At 41.6% G+C, this 20,902-nt stretch overlaps 1 protein-coding gene across 1 annotated transcript in view; it reads left to right on the forward strand.

The window, feature by feature from the left end:
* Positions 1-6,356: 6,356 nt before the first annotated feature.
* LOC132467673 (myelin basic protein-like) overlaps positions 6,357-20,902 on the forward strand; it is a 32,713-nt gene continuing 18,167 nt past the window's right edge. The window contains exons 1-2 of the mRNA XM_060065143.1: positions 6,357-6,718; positions 15,802-15,860. Coding sequence (XP_059921126.1) covers positions 15,816-15,860 — 45 coding nt within the window. The 5' untranslated portion in view covers positions 6,357-6,718; positions 15,802-15,815. The remainder of the gene's footprint in view (positions 6,719-15,801; positions 15,861-20,902) is intronic.

The raw sequence follows: 20,902 nt of genomic DNA on the forward strand, positions 1-20,902 counted from the left end.
CATGATGTTTAAATGGTGCATTAAATAAATGCTAACAATGCTCTGATAGTGATGGAGATGATAATAATAATAATGATGATAATAATACTTCTACTAATTATAGTAATAATGATGATGATGATGATCGTCGTAAATAGTTATTATTATTATTATTATAAAATAACATATATGTAAATATTAACACAATTGAATATGATGTATGTACATGTGCATGTTTGTAAGTATATGTATGCATGTATACGTATGTATGAATGTTTGTATATGTATGAATGTGTGCATGTAGTAAACATACACCTCCTCTACAATGCTATTAAGTTCAAGAACATTGCAAATTGACCTCAACACGAAAAAAAACACGAAAACCACAAAAGCCTGATTTGAACTACTGCATTGGGTAATCCATTCCATAGGGCTCATTATCCCTACTGAGGCCTGGTCATTTCTATGGCAGCCAGTTATCTCTGTAGAAAATAGGCTGTGCTGGAAGAAGGAGTAATGGGTTATCAAAAGACGACAGACAATGTTCAGTCAGTCTTTCACCTTGTTCTGTGTAACACACAGAGGCTGCTAAAGTGACACACTTTGTTTTCAGTGGGCAATATTAAGTTATACTAATCTCTAATACTGAATAAATCACATGAATATGGAACAGGAATGGGAGTCCTGGTCACGTGGGTGATCATTGACAACAGTGCGTTAGGGAGTAGAGGTCTAATTAGAGGTGTGTGGAGAATCAATGGTGTAGCCCATGGGTCAGGCCCTGCGAAACGATGATAATTCTATGACCCCATTACCCATGATCTCTTGCATCATCCAGCCCCAACTGATAATTCCTCCTGATGATAAACATTCATTTTTTTCATGTCAGATTTTTGTTCCAATACTGAACACACATGCCAATGTCTGCAACGTTTTACACCAGTCAGCCACCTATAATAAGGTACTTTGTAGATATTCCCATATACCATACAATGCTGGCCTAAGATGGATGATATCTTATATACCCGGATTGCGTTACGTGAAACCTTACACTTTTCTATTCGGATGGATAGTGACTGTAGAGGCGGAATGTTACCCCTTTTTTTTTTTGTGTAGGCCTATATTTTTATGTAAACAACAGTGATATTAAACTTTTAATTGGAAGGCAGCACCAACAACCCTCATTCTTGTCAGTGCAACGAAAATATGAAAACAAAAGCAACTTGCATGAAACAGATCCACGGATGATAATTAGAAGTGGCCTATGGAAAATCACCAGATATATGGAATGGCAATTTGTTGGAGCTCTTCTGACTCTGCTCAGATGTGAGGCTTGAACAGATTGCTTCTTCCCCCCAGAGAGATACTTCCTTCCTGACAACAACTCTTTTCATCATGGAGTACTTGATAAATAACGCCAAGATACACCAATACCATACTGACATACATACTAGTACATGAAAATACATAAATACTAACAAACATACAGACATACATGTATACATACATAATAAATAAATAAATTCTGTCTTCATAGGAAAAAAGATGGCTTACATCTATTTATCAGAGGAAAATACAATATTTTAATACAGTTTCGGCACTAAAATGGGTCTTGATAAAAACATTTGCAACACATTTGCATTTATAGTCATAATCTTTATTCAGTGTTGTATATGACCTTATGTTTATGAGTTATTAAAAAACAAACATGGCTTCCATTCTCAGTGGTAAAGGAAATATTTTAATATATAGTTTTTGCATTAAAATGGGTTTTCCTAACATTTTATTTTCATAATCTTCGTTCAGTGATTGTATGTGACTTATTCATGTTGATTTTTTTTAAATTTATGATACAAAGTTCAATCTTGGGTCTCTAAACAATGAGGTCGACCCTAACCCTAACTCTAAACCACAGACCCTGCCCTCGGGGCCCTCGGGGCCAAAGTTGGTGTTGGGGTCGCAGTCAGACCCTGGAATAAGGTTGTCAAGTCAAATGACAATAGGACCTTCCCAACCCCTAATTATTTTCCACCAAATTCTGATCTACTAGGTCTTGCATGCCACACTTCTGAGAGGCTCTGTCAAAAAAAACAGCCCTGCAAACATTTTTCTTCCACAAGTGCTGGAGAACCCAGGAGAACGTGCATTTTGGCATCTGTAGCATCTGTAACAAAACCACCAACCCAAACCATTTTATTTTTAGGGAATGAAGGTCTAATTCTCAGATATGCATGTTGGATGGGTTGGATGTAAGTCTGGAAATAATTTCCTCTCTAAATCTTGCAAGCGAGCCGCTGGGTGAGGCACCACCAGATGGAGCATTTGCTCAGGCTTGGTCAGTCACTTCCTGTCGGGCTGGAGTCCCAAAATTGAGGTCCTTGATGACCCTTTTTGATATAAAAGTTACTAGTTACTAGGGCTAGTCCTCCTAACAGATCATTCTAGTATTCGAATGCCCATTTTTATATGAAAGACACCATAGCACATTGGCAACAATTGTTCATATCGATATGGGGAGCAGGGATGGGGTGATTGTGGGAAGTAAATAGGAAGCTTCCAATGAGCATTTCCCTCAACATCAGAAATAGTCAATACACACTTGGGACGACTGTGATCAATTAATGAATTGTGTCAAATAGATATGCCTTGTTAAATCAATGAGCTTGGTGTTTTGCTGTCACGGATTGGTTATCTGCTGTGTCAATATATCGGTCCGTGCTAACAAATATCTAGGAGTGACTTAACTTCAGACAGTGATCACAATTTTTTAAAACGAGTCACCTTGATTACAAAGTCTAAATTAATTCAAACTAAACTTTGTTAACTTCGGTTCGGATTTTGAAAGGCAGCTCAGAATATGTGTCTATTTCCTAGCCAAAACCTAGTTTAAGACAAAAACAAAACCATTTACGGCTGCTTAGCTGCCACATGTAACGTCTTTATGGCAACAAGGGCGTAATGGTTTGGAGTAAAAGCTGGCTAAATGATTTATTGTTTAATTTGTCATGTACTGAATAATTTTCTATTACTTTAGGAACTTTATGTTGCATGTACGTAACATGGAAATGTGTGTGAGGGAACTAAAACAGTTGAAATTCAACAGCTTGGGTTAATAAGGTGTTGAGAAACCTAATTAATGGATTAAGGGGATGGACGTTAACAGAATAATAAAATAAATATCAAATATAACATGCACTTTTAAATAATTATTAATTAGTACCATAAGAGTGGATCGGGGTGAACAGAAGGGACATGTCCTCCCCAACTTCTGAAGAACATGAAGTTGTCCCCCCATTTCAAATGATTTCAAAATTAATGAAATTGAAAAACACCAAGTTTATGTTTTGTTAAACAAAATATGAACAAATCTGCACCCTTGGGTCTTAGTAAATAACGTGCTAGTGCACTCTGCCTCACAACATAGAAGCAACGTGTGCAGTGAAGGGATGACACTAGCTGGTGTAAATCCCCTTATTTCTGTAACCCCCTCTCCCCCCCCCCCTCCCCCCCGGTGATTAAATTTTTATTACGAGCGAAATGGTATTTTATTCTAACATAACATAGATTGAAAAACGATGGTTTCCTAATACCGTTAACTTGCGCTTCAGTTGAAAGATATTCAGCTTACAGTGATCCCAGCTTCGACTGCACTCCAACAAGGATGATGCGTGAATGTAGAAAGGATATCCTGTCATCATAATCCTGGGCAAGTAAAATAATTGATACAAAGAATTAAAATAAATATTTTAATATATATTTTATGTATTTTGGAATTCTCAGCCGGATAAATACAAAGTATGACGTGTGAGTGTGTGAACTGGTTGATAAGCCTGAGTCTAACGGTCAAAAAGTGAGGCTTGGCAGCTCTGCAGATAATCCTTGGTCTACATTATTTCAGGGTTGCCAACTTTAACGCTTCTGGCGTGTGACACACGCTTTACCCTTCATCCTTGTACTCTCATGCTGCCCAAAAAATTATCACGCCAAAACACTGTGATAGTAACAGAGATGAACAGGCAAACGTACTATGGTAAAATCGTTATTGTTAGACCAAGCAAACAACTTTGAATCTTGATGATAGTATTGGAAAACCGGGTGTTTCATATGGGGACCTGTTTCATGGACCTGTCTACTAATTTACTCCCTGATTGGTGCGCAATGCTTTTCTCCATGTGGATTGGACAGCCGGTCAAGTTCACAACAGGGGGCCAAGCAACCTGTCTTTGACTTTCATTAGTGAACCAATGCCTGCCCTTTAATGGATTAGTGCATTGTAGAAGTTTTTTCAAAAACCAAGGTTTTCAAATCCTTTTCTTCTTTCTTTTCTTCTTCTTGTTCGTCTGAGGAGGATTCATTAAATAAACTAAAAGTGGGGGTCAGAGACAGAGATCTGATGTTGGGCTGTGAGACAAGGTAAGGGCCATTTGGGGTTGAAGACAGAAGTCTAGCAGGTTGGATGAGTACTGGATGAAGGTGAATACACATACAAATGGAGGGGGAATAATGACAGGATGAAGGTGATGAACTAAAACTAGGGGTCAGAGAAAGGGATACGGCGGGGAGGGGTGTGAAGGTAGGGAAACTAACAGTGGAGGTTAGGGACCGGGCTCTGGCACGGAGGGGGGAAACAGCATAGGGGCGAAACCATATCTAACTGTTTAAAAATGTGTACATATCTCAACATTATGTCTCATATTATAAAATTCTGAGTATTTCGACTTGAGCTGCCGGTTGAAAACAATATTGGATTTATACTACACCAATGGAAATGATAAATTCTCATCGCTTGAAAACCCCAGCCATTCTGATAGCTCGAAAGAATCCAGCCAATCCAATCACTCGAACACCTCAGCCAGTCCTATCATTCGAAAACACCAGCCAATCCGATCGCTCAAAAACCCCAACAATTCCGAACGCTCAAAAATTCCAGCCATTGCGATCGTTCGCAACCCCAGCCAGTCCGTAGCTCGTAAAACCCTGCATCAGATATCTCAAACACCATAGCCATTCCGATCGTTGGAAAACCCCAGCCACTCCGATCGAACACCGGGGTCCCTTCAGGGTCGCCACCACACACCGAAGACATGATTACTTACACCCATTTCCCAAGTTTCATAACCTCCAATCCTTATCCAAACCATAGAATAATTATACGTCGTCAAAAATCAGTATTGAACACCGGGTATACTTCTCGACCCAGACCCGACCTAAGTCTGCAGGCCCACAGAGCCCCCTCCATCACTGCAGTATTTGCTTTTTAATCTCTTCATGGCAACTCGAAAAAAATAATGGCCTGAATATTGTGTGTTCAAAACATGACCATAGGTTTAGAATTTGTATCCCATAACCCCTAACAGATATTCTTGAAAGCCACATGCCTTTGAGGAAAAAAATCCTGGGTATTTTTGTTATATTATATGATATTCTTTATCTATTGAACGTGAATCAAATTATTTTGTTAGTTTAAAGTAACCCAGCCTCATCTTATGTTATTGTATTTGTTCAAAGTGGAATTGGACCAATATATATATTTTGAAACAAATTTGTATAGTGGGGCCCATATAGCCCAGGGCACTTACTGACCTACCTACGCCACTGTCAATTTGCCATATTGAATGATAATGAAAATAAATTGACATTTTACGCATCATTGAGCTTACCTCCATACTTTGGGCTATTCGGAAACTAGGATGACTTATACTCACAGTATAGTGAGTACACAGTATAGTATAATTTGAGTAACAAACAGGTGTACCGTAAGAGCGTGTGAAGAGGACATTTTGAGTGAGAGTTGGCAGCTCTGATAACCAACTAAACGTAATTTAGCCTACAATCACTGAAGACGAATGACAATGAGACGCCCATTTCTCGCTAGAAATGTTATCCAACTCCGTTTTAATCCCGAAACAGTTTAACTATTTAAAAACATAGCGTTTCCACTGAGAATAAAATGACAGCCCCCTTGAGACGTTATCGTGAGACGATTTCTTATTCCACTGTGAACCATAACAAGTTGTCATGAGGCTGGGCTGGTCAGGCTCGTAGGGTCCGTCAGGGGCTTCAGTAAGGACAGACTGGCGGTCACACACAGCATCCTCCTCTCATGCAATGACCACTTGAGTCAAGCACATGCAGACGCACAGGCGCGCTTACACGCACGCGCACTAACGTGCAACATCCCCTTGGCAGGGGAAGTGAATCACATGACATGTATTTGTAGTATTGGCTCATCATAACTAATGTATAATGTTACTACTACCGTCTAGAAATACTTAATATTTACACAACATAGAAAAATAGAAGTAGACCTACTGAGAAAAAAAATTATATATATTTTTTATTAATAGGTATACTTTGCATGGGTTTCAATTCGAAGGCCTGCAACAACATAACCGCAACACGTACTACAGTCAGAGACGGATTGCGTTATAATCGTTCAAGTTGAGATAACGACTGTGCGATGCGTGCACGGACGTGCTCTTTTGCCCACATTTCTTCGCCGACTAACAGCATTCCGCCCCACCCCGAAGAAAGAAACACCATCACCACCTCAATCAGGAAGCACCGTGACATATTCTCTACGAAGAAACGTTTTGAAAACATCACAACCGTGAAGAAGGCGTTGTGTTTTGCTCGCTAACGTCCGGTTGATAAAACAGCGACGTGCGACACCGAGACCGAAGCCCGTCCAGCTGAGGTTCTGCTGTGCATGCATCTGATTCGGTCCAAGCGGAGAAGGGTATGTTATACAGCCTGCATTATTATAACGCTCAGCGGCGAAGGGACTTGGAAAACACTGACTAGATAATTAGGAAACGAGTAACAGCGCGTAATGAATACACTTTCCCTCTGGACAATGCTTTTTAATTTATTCTTTCGAGATGCCCTATCTTTTAACGCACGTAAACCCTTATCCACGTCGACGTGTTGACGGCGCGCTTGTGATTCTCAATGGTTTCTAATGGCACGCTTTTGAAACGCTTACCAGTGTTCAAGCTAAATGGATGCATTGAAGAAGCATATGCTGTTAAACGTTTTATTTCGTGTTCCTCTCTTATAACTCTCTTGGTCGTGTTTACTTTCTCGGTGATTGGACTGGTCCATGCGAGAGGGACACACACACACACACACACACACACACACACACACACACACACACACACACACACACACACACACACACACACACACACACACACACACACACAAACACGTTACAAATCGTTATCTTTATTATCCCATTCAAGCAAAACCTAATTGCATACTAGTTGTGAAAACGTTGAGCTCCTTTTTACACAATCTCGTGTTGTAAGTAAACTCCTGGAACCCTATAGGTAATAGCAGCTAGGATTTGAACTCTGTTTGGTCCCTCGATATGCTTTAAGACAGTAAGCCTTGGTAGTTGTGATTGAAGTTTTAATGTTAATGCAAATCAGAGTTGTGTGTGACAGTTATGTAGCATTTTTTTCTGGTTATTTGGCTAATTTTGTCCGCCTATACTATGTGAGCTATTTCAACACCCTGAAGTGGGGTATAACACCTTGAACCTGTGATATATACAGGAATATTTGGATTTAAGGTATGTTTTCGTGTTTCTTGGAGTTCAGACCCAGGCATTCCTCTGAAATCACACCTGAACGACTCCTGTCTCAGCCAAGGTGGAGTTGGGGGCAGTGGGGGGGGGGGGGGCAGCATCACGTGTCAGGCTTTGCATTCCTTTGCTTGCCTTTATAACACGAGACCATGCTGAAACTCACATTTGCGTTAATATGCACATATATGCATGTTTTATATGAATATCTTTCTCTTGTGTGCTTTTACAAGAGATTACTCTGCACATGCATGTGTTTTACACATGTGCTCGTTCTTTGGTCGTACACATGTAAGAATAACCCTTTACTTTCTCTGACTCAAATTAATTTGCACAGCACAACCCACAGAAGTGTTGAGGTTAGTCAACTTCCGTCGTTGCAATCTCCTGCTTCCTCCCACTTATCACTTCCCCCTCCCCCCTTTGTGTCATTGCCAGACAGGTTCTGTCGCATTACCTGTGAGCAACACGTGTGTAAATGTGTGTGTGTGTGTGTGTGTGTGTGTGTGTGTGTGTGTGTCTGTTTGTTCAACACAATCTTCTAGCCTGAAGGTAGTAGTGAGTAAACCAGACAGCATGATACTGGCCAGGCTTTGAAGCTGAGGTTTAGGTTAGGGGTTAGGTTTTACGTAAGTGTTGCTTATGAGTTAGTATCAGGATATGAATGGTGGGTAGAGAGGGTTCGGTGGTGTGGTTAAGACCAGGGAGCCCAACTGTGTACATGGCTGGGTGTGCCGTTTATTCTGGTGCATGGTGCATTAAATAAACAGAACCTGCGTAGCGCAACATCGACTGTGTTAATATTTGCAATGAATATCCACCCATCCCTACCCGAGGGGAACTGTTCTGATACCACAGTCACACACGTCGGTGGCAGCCAATAGGGTTCACTCAGAGATAAACCCATTTGGCAGCCGTTTCAAATATACTGCACTGCGCTTGAAACTTACTCGATTTTGCAATTTTTCTCTATTTCCTTTACCACTCTATTGCTGCATTGGGGTAGCCTGACATCGCCTGACACCGCCAGACCAATTTGCAAATGCGGAATAATCTGGGACCTCTCAGTTCATTATCGATTTCCAAGGGGCATTATCAAAGGCCACTGACCGAAATGCTTCCAGACGCAATTGGGTAGGCTTACAACCAATCGGAGCAACGACACGCATTACACATCAGCCACAGCCATCTTGGATGCTTACAAAAAGTACTCTACGGTGTTCATATAAGGCACTACTCTGTACAGTAATCATATTAAACCCACCCCATATTGGATAAATGGTTGTAATTGGCCCAATCAAGGCCAGGTATGCTGGAAATCTGTCTGAACGGGAGGGGGGCCGGATGCCTATGCAAGAGCAAATAAAGCACAAGCTCGCAAATGAGTCTGGTTCCCCACCTATCATTGTGCTATTACAGAGTTCTGTGGCTGTGTTTGGATTTCATTCGATGCAATTCATTGCAGCAGGAAGGGGAGGGTCCTGAAGACTCGGATGACCTCTGTCTTCAGGACTACTGGTCCTCCTGGCGGAAGATGCTGGTTGTCTTTCAATGGGAGCGATCAGCCGTCCTTTTTAAACGTAAAAAACACGGCAACAAAGTCCCTGCATTGCTTGGAGACTTAGCTCAAGGGGGCCTTGAGGTGGCGGACCGGCTCCAGGGCCAGAAGAATCCAGCCTCTCCTCTGATCGCGCCAGTTGCAGCGACTGCCCCCTCCACCAAACACTACGATGGCTGCCCTGTTACTGAGCGGCCATGACCCCCAGAGCACTCTGCTACTATGTTGGCCTGGTTTCCCGCACAGCCGTCCCTGCATTGACTCAATCTCAGCCTCAAACCAAAGTGGTGTGTCAATCAACCAGAGTGCTGGTGCCGATGACACCGACAGCGGAGGATGAGCGTAAGTTTGTTGATATAAGGAGGAGGATGAGGGGTGAAGCTTTAGCCTGACAAGTTTTGTAAAAAAGCGGTTGTGAGAGAGAGGGAGCTAGAAGAAAGAGCCAGGGTGACTGTTCTACACTCGTTCTGGGGTAACTGGCATTGCAGCCGGAGTGTTCCGGCAGATTCCTTTTCCAAAGGCAGATGTTATCCATGACCTTTAACCTCTGTCAGGGAGCGCAGAGGTTTCATCCTTCTGATAAATGATGTGTGCCCTCATAACTGTTTGTCATATCTGCTACCGCTCTGGCTTGGTCTCTCTCTCTCTCTGTAAATCACTCTGTCATTTCCTCGCTCACTCTGTCTCCCAATCAATTACAATCTGTTTCTCAATCTCTCTCTCACTCGCTTTCTCACTCGCTTTCTCACTCTTTTTTGCTCTCTCTCTCTCTCTCTCTCTCTCTCTCTCTCTCTCTCTCTCTCTCTCTCTCTCTCTCTCTCTCTCTCTCTCTCTGGCGCCTGAAGTATGTATTGTACATTCTATAATCAGAAGGTGTATAAAACATGCATACATGTTGTTATGTAATTAAACGTTGCAGTACAATAAAGTCCAGTCAGGGGCTTGGGCAGCTGGCTGTGCCAGTGTGTGTCTGTGTGTGTGTGTGTGTGTGTGTGTGTGTGCAGGTTAGCTGTCCTATATTATTTTATATTGAAAAAAAGTCACGTTGAGGCCACATTAAATGGTTAACAGTGTTATTTTAAAAGTCCAAAATCTATATCGTTGAGAAACTGGATTTCTCTGTCAAACACATTAGGTGCCCTATCTTGCATCCGGCGCAATGTACTTCACTGACGCATGTGTCGTTGCTTGTTTGCAACTGCCGCAGAGCGTTCTTTTCCCTCCACCGCCACGCGCCTGTAAATTAGGGAATGATCTTGCGCCCCAAGGGGCGGTTCGGAAGGGGCGGTTCGGCGAAAGGAGGAGGCGTGTTCCGGCGCAAACGTTTCAGAAAACCATTGCGCCACAAACCAGGAAATACTTGGTTTAAAGTCAGTGGCGCGTTGTTCAGATGCTATTTTAAGGGTGCATGCATAATGTTGCTTGTGCACCTTGCGCATTCACTTTGCTTCCTCATCTACCTAGCCACACATTCTTGGCAAATTATTTGGGAAAGAACAGCTGATACAGCGATTTGAGGACTCAGTATTTCTGAAGTTGTGGAAGAAAACGCTATTCCATGTGTGAATTAGGCCATATTATTTGGCTATAAACTGAGCCATTTGAAGTTTGAAATTCATGTGGTCATGCATCTGTCTCATCAGAGGCAGCAAACGCGCTGTCAAAATATCAACTCGTCAGATTCAAATGCGCACATGGCTCTTAAAGGGGTTTATTGGTTTATTGCACGTAACGCCCAAACCACACCTACGGGTAATTAGGCTACTTCAGACCAAGCCTTTTTAGATTTGCGCCGGGCACAAGAGTCATTAATGCGCCGGTAAAATAGCAACATTGTCATAGAACCGCCCACAAAGCTACTTGCACTTGGCGCTTCTCACTTGCGTTTCAGACCGTTAAAATAGGGCCCTAGGTGCATTACCTCAGGATAAATGCACTTTTCCTTTTCTATTGGCTACTCAACCTCACTCCAGTGTGTTTTGACATTGGTTTTGTCAATATTGGACAACGGCCCTATTTTTTCTTAATCATCGTCAACTTCCACAAATGCCAGTCTCCCATTTTTTTTCCCTAGGTGGGTGTTCACCTGCTCAAACGTGTGTGTCTCAAAAGCGAGGGATTGTTGTGCAGTAGATCGTGGCAGATGATTGGGCTCACTAACTTCACCCTTTCTGACATCTCATATAACGCGATTCTCCCTCAGAGCGTTTAGTCAGTGAGGAGGAGGATGGGGGAGCTCCGATGCTATTAACCTCTGTGAGCCGAGCCAAGGCTCACCAACTCTGATGCCCAGTCTCCCAGAAGCCTCACAGGGAGTTATTGACACCCGTGACTTATTGTGAATGCATCTTCACTGGAACATATTGCACTCCCTACCTCCATCTATTTAACGAAGGTCCTGCTCCCCAACCTGCTCTTTAATCACATGTATTCACTGCAAGTCAGATGGATATGGCGTATACTAAACAATGATAAATATTATTTAATATAAGGGGGATAAGACATGGATCTAATGAGCCTTTTTTTTTCTGTTGCCATTTAAAAGCTCCCATAGTGGGAAAGGGCAGATGGCGGTAAAATAATATATCATAAATCTCTTTATTGACGGACCCAGATGTCTGTCCTTCTTTTTATGTGTTTCTGTACCCACTGATGATTTTCAGTTTGTGTCTCGCTCATCATCGCTCACGTGCACGCTTCCACCCTCTCCCGTCTTTTATTTTCTGTAATGTGTGGAAGAAGCATCAGCTGGATTTCCTATCTATATTTTATGAGAACTCTCAGTACGATCCTTATAGACCTACCAAAAGCGTGGTTTGAATTCCATTTAGCCGTGGGGCATATGACTGCATGCCGTAGAAGACACATGCTGGTCTTGGTGATCAAACCGTCTTTTCCGTCTCTGGATGGAAAAGACTTGGCAATGGACGGAAAAGACTTGGCAACAAATCTCAATCGAAGAATGTCTTACTGACTTTTTGAATCCCACATAGTTCCACTCCCTTCTATTAGGCTGTCTTTACCTTTTCTTTTCATACGGCAACTGCCTACAACTTGCAAGTCTTTACAAGCAATGCAGCAGAATCTAGTGATTGTGTAAGGTTTGCTGCTGAAACTGGCTCCATGGCCTCACATTCAAATGAATGGAATATCTTTATATATCTTTCCTGACTAAATGGAAAACATTTGAAACTCATGACCATCTGAACGCAATTCTGATAGGTTCCATAATTGCACCTTATTGTTTTTCAAGCAGGAGGTCTAAACTTATTTTTGTATGTGGTTGTTTGTACTCCCTGTGGATCCGCCTACATGCTCTCGAGTGACTCAGTCTATTCTTTAAGTGCTTGTGAGTGTACATTGGAAAAATAATAGCGAAAAGCAGGGGCCACATGTATCAGTTTTTTTGTAGTCAATAGAGCTGTGCAGCTTTAAATCTGCACCCTTTTGTAAGTTAGAATATATACATATTCACACAGTAGGGGATCCAGCCATCTCCAAGTGTTAGGTCAGCAGACTGCCAAGGAGTTTGTAAAACTTTTGTATTTAATGCAAATTCATGCAGATTGTCGCTGTTTAAAACATCTAATATCCTATCCAAATCGTTTGGGGGTATGTTTAAGTGTGAGGGTAAAAGGAGATTCATAATGGGTAAGTAGAAGTAGATTAGGTGTGACATCCTGTTATATGTTTTGCCCCTACTTCCGCTATCCTTTAAATCCTGAGTTTGGTCATTTATGATAAATATGAAGACACTACCTGCTGTTGGGAGTGTAGAACAATGTCTCATTCTCATATCACACCAAACTGCCAAACACAATGAACAGAAACCCTTATCCTGCTTCACAGACACGGTCAATGTGACATACTATTATGGATGTTCAAGTCACTTTAATTTCAGCCAAGGCAGGTCAATCATTTCTTTGTTCCCCCACGCCTAGATTAGCCTTACTCTGATCCGATATTAATCACAGCTGCACTCAATACCGCTACAGGGGATGCTGAACAACAGCTACCAGTCGGACATTTGTTTGCTACTTGTCCTTTAGTGGGAGGATTTATTTTGGGTAAATGTAATGAAATTATACCTGATTATTTCCGAATATGTACATGATTACAGCCAACAGGCTTCATCCTGCTCCAGTCATAGAGGAATTATTTCCTCATCATGCCCCTCATCGTGCCTTCCTCCTTCAAGCTCCTTGCCATCCTCAGTTTCCCTTGCTCAGATTCCTTAGGTTAAAGGCCTCCCTGCCCCTGGCCAAATTGCATTGATGTGTCCAGTGTTGCGTATTCTGCATGCTGAATGGGCTCCTAACACACTTGTTGCTTAGCAAGAGGCTGGGTGATATTAGCGTCTGATCAATGGTGCCAACCTATTTACAAGACAACAAGGGAAACCGAAGCCGTTAGCGCTTACATACAACTCATCTGTCACAGCCCCACTTCCACTACTTCCCTCAGGGCTCCACATGCATCTGGGATTTAGTTTTTATTTCGTAAAACACAGATTCTTGTTAACTAGTTGAGCAAGAAAGTAGGGAGACAGAGTGGGGAAGAATAGTGGGAAGCAAGGTTCTCAATCCATTTTTTTGCCGCCAAACTATTTCATAATAATAACAATTTCATAAATTACAAGCGATATTGAAGGTTTGTGGACAATTGAACTTGATTTTGCCATATACTTATGCCAAAAATAATGAAAGAATCCACCGCTGAGAAGAGCTTGGTTATTTTAAAGGTGGAGGGGCCTCTCATCACTTCCTCCACACATTTTACCTAAGCATTCCGTGAGAAAAGCTGTATCAAGTTTTAAAAAGTTAAGATTTTAAAAGATGTAAGTCATGATAAAAGTGGATAAACCATTGATGATTTAAACACTTTCTCCTTTGAACAGAAATGTTGGTGGTTTTTAAAGAGTGTAATAAAATAATGAACACACAAAATGGATGCAGTTTGAAAGTTGAATACATATAACAGTACAGTTATACATACAGGACAGTAGTTTTAATGGTGGACTGGAATTGTGAATGCACTTTCTAACCCCATCTACCCCATAATCCCTTAGTGGTGGAGATAGACATTCTCCACTCCTTCAACTGCAGTATTCACCTTCTCCAATGTCTAAATTCCCAGGGGGGTTTCTGATCTCATCCATCGTAATATCGCTCTATTCCAAAGAAGATGGCACACACCTAAATGGAATGGAATCAACTCCCATCCCTGTCATGACAAGACAGGTTACTGTGTGAAATGAGAACCTCTCGATGAAAGGTAGTTCATATTGTTTTTCCAGGTCCCGTCAGATTAAAACTATTGGTTTGGGCAGTTGAGACTATTTATTGATCTCTGAATATCCAGTATTTGCAGTGCTGTAATATGGGGTTGCTGTGTGGAACACTATGAGGACTAGATAAAATAATCTGATTTAATTCTTCCATTCTCGCACATTCAAGGAAACAAGCCGATCACATATCATTTTTATTATTTTTCAAATGGAACCCGGATGGGAAACCCGTTATGTTTCAGCAATAAGACCTCTCCTTGGCCCCTGAGAGTCGATATCGGCTGAGTGACTCTTTCCATTCCTGCCCAAACCCAACTGCCAACAAACAAGTCCTTTGTTGCCTTAACTTACTTCTATAATGCCACAATGGATCAATTCTTTAGGCTGCTAATTCTTGGAGCCTGATTTTAGTTTGTTCTTTTCAGCTTAGGTCACATCAGAAGGGTTGCGTTAGGATCTCCAGTAACTAATGTAATTCTCCTCTGCATCCCGTCTCCTCAGGGCCTGCTCCATTCACTTCCGTTGGCAAGGAGCTATGGTTTCTGATTCCCATGGGGTCTAGCCTCTCGTCCTGCCGCGGGCATCGTGGGTGTAATGACTTTATTTAATTTAGCACCTTTCTCCCACTCGAGGGGAGTTTCTCAGAGACTGATATATAACAGACAAACAAAATGAATACATACTATACAATATACAGATAAACATAGCATACAGACAGGAAAGGCAGTGGACCGGTCAAATGAGGAATAAGTATTGTTCGGTGTAACAGTGTTGGAAAGGAAATGTGTTTTTAAATTAAATTGAATATTTCAAGGTTGATGAAGTTACGGAGATATGGGGTGAGGATATCAGGGTTTGGAGGATATGAAACTGAAGGGCCCACACAGCAGTTATCACAGTTGTAGAGGCCAGCGCCCCTGTGTTCCCACTTCACCCATCATCCGAGGACAGCTGTAAAAGCCGAGCAGATGTAATATGTTCAGTATGGGTGTCAATAAATATGTATATCCAAGTCAATGATTTGGATCCCTGTATTTACAAACCCACACACATATTCAGGTCATGTTTTTTCCCCTCCTCATCTTTCCATCCTCTGCGTCATTATTATATCCGTCCTGTCCTCAAGTGTCCATCTGCTGGCGTCTGCTGCGATCGGAACTCCTTCGGTCCACTTATCTTCATCATTAAAGCAGTCCCTGATATCAGTCAACACTACAGCCTTTGTGCGTGCCGCTGCATTTATGCAATGTCTGTTAATTACAGTGATGACCTCCCGGCCTTGGCGCCTCTTCTAATGAAAGCCATGTAGCCCCTAAACAATATGTATACGCTCTAATGTGTGTAATGTAATGTACTGATTTGAGCTTCTCTCTCTTCTCCTTACAGTCTCTGTCGGCAGCATGGGACAGCATTTAGGAAAGAAGGACCCCCAGGAAGACATCAGGGTAAGAAAAGATTGTCCAGTCCAACACTGAAGTCATGTCCCCCGCATGCCTAACATTGAGCAAGTCTGTTTTTTTCTTGAGTGTATGTGTATGTGGGTGCTTGGATAAGAGTTTTGTCATGAGAATAGGGCATGTGTTGCCGCATTTTCCTTTAACCTTATCATTGTGCCCACTGGCCTTTATCAGAATGTCACAGAACTTTGGACCTTGCTCAACATGTTTTTTTGTCACATCCCATCAAACTATTAACGACTAATATTTGCATGGGAATGCTTCCTATCGTGTACATGGCATGTTAGCACTTGCTTTGCATGCATGAATATTTATGAATTCTAAAGTGCAATATTGACGTAGGTGTGATATTGTTGTATATTCCATGGTTGTAGGTTTTATTGCAACAATAAAAAGGCTCAGCACCCAGCTCTTTTTTTTTTCTCAAAAAGGCTGTACAGTGTGCCTCACATTTCATAGCAAGCAAAATGGGTTGGTGCAATCGGAATATCACCCCTTGTGGACCGGAATGTGGAACAAAGTTTCTTTGTCTCAAAGTGATCCTGTTCAGTTCAAATAATTTGACTGTAAAACAGTGTATAAGTCATTGTAGTAATTGAGTTTATTCTAGTTATGACAGTTACTGGAACATCTGGCACTTCAGGATTAAATATATTCGATGTATGCCAAAGTTTGAATATTAGAGCAACATTTTTTTCTGAAGGCCGCTTCCAACAGAAGATTTTGTTGAATGGCAATTAGTGTTTTTGTTTTTCAGCCACCCACATCATGTGTCATAGCTCAAGCTTATTTTTATGGACTCATTTCTAGCACTTTTTGCCATAGGCGGCAGTATTCTCACATCCTTCACCAAAATTGTATTAGCATTTGCCATGTGCTAAATAATTTAGCATGATTCTATATTTGAGTTTTGAATTGTCTGAGGAAACAATATACTGAGAGTTGCGTCGCAGTAGGAAGGAGGGAGAAGCACAAAATGCTGATCCAATTGATCCACGGATATTTAAGATATGGTCATTTCTGAGATTCCTGCATTGCTTCAGTGTGAAGGGCGCAGAACCCGAATGAAAATGGTAGAACAGATGGCTCGGTTTGAAAATAATCTTTTGTACGTTTTTTTATACTTGAAACTGAATCACCAGGCCCAATGGCAAGATACTAAAGCAATTGTTGTGGCATGATTCATGAAGAGATGCATACCTCTCTTATGTGCTTTCCAATTGTGTAAAGTCATTGTCGCAGTAGAATGTAACAGCAAAGTTTGGTGCAAAATAAATGAAACACTAAATGGAAAACTACAGCCAAGTGAGCTTTCAGGAAAGTAGCCAGAGTGGCAAATGCACATGATGGCTGAACTGGAGGCTTACAATGAAATGCCTAAAAGCTCAGGAATTGAAAAGGATTGGTTTGCTTCAATGCAAATCTACATCATAATGCCTAACATAGAATATAAGTTTCAGGGAAAGTCAAGTACAACAAAATCAAACATTGTATATGAAAACACAACCTGGTAGGCAGGGGAATAAATTAATTGTGTGTGTGTGTGTGTGTGTGTGTGTGTGTGTGTGTGTGTGTGTGTGTGTGTGTGTGTGTGTGTGTGTGTGTGTGTGTGTGTGTGTGTGTGTGTGTGTGTGTAAAACATAGGTGGCGTAGTAGTGTGAAGAATTAATTGAGTGTGTGTGCTTACCAAAAATATTGAATTAAGAACAATGCATAAAACAAAACAGAACAATTCCTGCAGGATGAAAAAAAAGTGCGGTACCAGCTGGAGACAAATGTAGGCATTTTAACAATGTTTTGTAACAGAAGAGGGTTGTCTACTCCAAAATCTACCTTTGCAGTGAGCTGCAAAAGGAAGCTCTTTATCCTTAATGACCAAGCATCTATCTTTCAGAATCTCTTTATTTGATATTTTAGTCACAATATGTCTTTCGTCAATTGCCAGCATTTACTCTGTTCACTCCTAAGACCAATTTGTATGAATTAAAACGATTGAGATTTTTTAAAAAGTACATTAAGTGCACTGACTGAACACATTTTTATGTTTTCCTTTCTTAATATGAAAGGTTTGTACTCCATGATTTATATAATAATAATATTTTATCGCCCTTTTGGCAGGAGGCCCATCATTCCTGTTTAATTATAATTACCTGGCCAAAATTGACAGAGTGAGTTATTCAAAATAAGCAGCAGAATTCCTTGTTTAAGTCAAGGGCTCAATTGGACCCTGATGACATACAAGAAAACAGTAGTTTGTTCATTGATTACTCCCTAAATTCACTTATTCTAGGCATGGTTTTTGGAATCCTACAATGTAGGTTAAAAATATACCAAAGGCAAGACGAATAATGAACTTACTGTGGTTTATTCATTTCAAATGGATTTCCATTTAATGTAATTATGTTTTGCACAGAATTAGTAACTTATTGTTCCCACTGCATATGCAATCAGTAGCATAGCACAGCTCATTAGACACTGCTGTCATAGCGATAAAGCCAACACTCATACTAATTTCTTTGGTTGGTTTGTTAGTGGATTTCTTAATTCTCTTCAGACTATACCTTTATGTAAGAGCCGCCTGGAATTAGTTGGAAATTAATAATTTTGTCCTTAAAAAACTTAACAATAATAAAACGTCCAATTTTTTACCACAACCCTATCATCATATGTCTTATTCACCAAGCAAGACCAAGTGACCACTCAAATAATTTGAATTTTCTCTGCTGCAATAGAAGGGTAGGGATCCCAGTGTATATGTCCAACCAGGGCAGAGCAGAACGCTGGTCAGTCAAGCATTGTAATAGTTGTTGATACGGTCAGTGGCCCAATGTGGGCCTGGCAGACTTCTGGAGAAGCAGCTCTGCTCCTGGAAATCAAAACCATATTTCCATTGTATCTTCTTCCTTATGCCAAGAGCTGTATCTTTAATCACTTATGGAATTTACACTTGCTTTTGAAGGGGAAAAAAAAGTGCAGGGGTTCAGTAGTTTTATAACATAATTTGGTAATCGTAGCTATCTTTTGTGGTGTATCTGTCATACAATAGTATGTTGTTATTTAGCTTCCCAGTATGCTAGTCATTGATTCGTATTGATCCTGGTTATTATGTGCTACATTTTTGGAGAATGGCAATCTATTCCTGATAGAGGAATAGATTGGATAGATCCCAATCCAATTGACACTTGACAGTGAGAAGTTTGTTTGTGACTACTTTAAATTTCTTGCAACAAGGCTCTACGCTATCGTCGGCCACGTATGCGGGCTGACAGCGCAGCAGACAGCCCTCTGGCATGAAAGTAGGAAAACAGGGCTTCATAAGGAAGGAGGCATTTTGAATTAGCTGAAGTTCAGTGTCCATTCATTGCTATGTGACCATACTATCATTGCTACATGACCTATTCTGTGCAGCTACTGACATCAGAAAACATTGCGCGTTTGAGCCCTTGAGAGATCAAAGAATATCCGAACCCTTTGATGAAATGACGTCAAAAAAAAAAAGTACACACAAAGTGTGTACACACATTTGCACACATCCAAGCTCAAGTGTGCCTCGAAAATCTACCTTTGTTAAAGATTATATATAATTTTTTTTTCACTGAACAATCCTGTTTTGCAGCTAACAATAGCCAATTTAATGACGGAAAGAAGTCTGTGGCCTCTTCCTCCCCGTTACTACAACTTGACAGAACCGCTGACTCTAATGGGGTGGTAATTGTATGCCACAGAGACGCTTCAGAGATTGGTTTCTTATTTTTCATCCATAAATTGCCGCCCAACCCATTGTTCCTGTGTGCGGAGTCTGGGCAGGGGATAGGTTTTAAACAGGGGCAGTAATGCCATTTAATGACATCAGGTAATTAACCTCAGCCCCTTTTCCTAAGTTCCTTTTGTCACTGCTTTGATAAAATGCAGCAGCTACAAAATTGGTCTAAGCTGTGATAATTCAGGCTTGGCTGGAATCACATTTTGGGGGGAGAGTGGGTAAGGAAGAGGAGGGGAAAGAGAAAGGGAGGATGGATGAAGGGAGAATACGCAATAAGCTTCAGAACGAACAACAGGCCTCTCAAAGGCCTGGAAAAGGGTGTTTCTGTGTGTGGGGCGCGGGGGTGGGGGGGTAGATGATAGAGGACAGGAGTCACCACAGCAAAGACAGCAGAGGCGGGGGTACACGGATGGTCCCAGAAGCACTCTCAACTGTCGGAGCAGTGTAATTTGTGTAGGATGGGCCATTTTGGCCTAGCCTGTTGCTAACCGACTGCCTGCCCAGTCCCTTTAATGGGCTTTGGGCTATTGTGTTAGCCGGCTGCAGGGGAGGGACAGGGCCGACCAGACCTGTAGGGAGGCGGACAGCCCAGGCACAAACCACTGATTTGTTTCCTGAGCCTGTGAGGCACACTCTTAAGAGCGGGGAGCAGGGCAAAGAAAAGTGGACTCATTTGAGAAGCGTGAAGGTGCCGCTGGTTTTCGGGAAACGATATCTAGCACTACATTTTTACATGGATAGCTTTGGTAATCCTACTTTGTCCTGGCTCTGTGAGTGGTGAAACGATGCAGCGTGACATGAGTCATTGGGATGCCAAGCTGTCTCAACGCATATCATGAAAAGTCCTGATGTCGTGGAGGTCGTTATTGCATTACTCAAGCAAAATAGTGCACAATGAAGTTCCCCAGCACACGTACGTTTTAACTTGGCTCGAATCAATCACTAGCTTTTCACTCACCATTGTTGTTACATTTCTAGGAGCGAAAGGACAGAAAACCGACACTTAGTTGAAATAATACAATTGTTTACCGGTCCGTGGGCAGCAAAGAGCATATATATCGGCAAGCCAGGCAGGGACAAAGTGGAGGGGGGCAACGGGCTGATTGCTGGATATGCAGGGCTTCAACGGGGGGCCGGTAGTCAGACAGGCCAGCGTTCGTTAACGGGCTGACCGTCAGACTTAATACAGGGAGAATGGCGTCTCGCACGAACGCCGGAACAGCAGAATAACCTATCACAATAATTACTCCATAGAGTCAAATAGTGA

Source organism: Gadus macrocephalus, chromosome 11, assembly GCF_031168955.1.
Source record: "Gadus macrocephalus chromosome 11, ASM3116895v1".
NCBI lineage: Eukaryota > Metazoa > Chordata > Actinopteri > Gadiformes > Gadidae > Gadus > Gadus macrocephalus.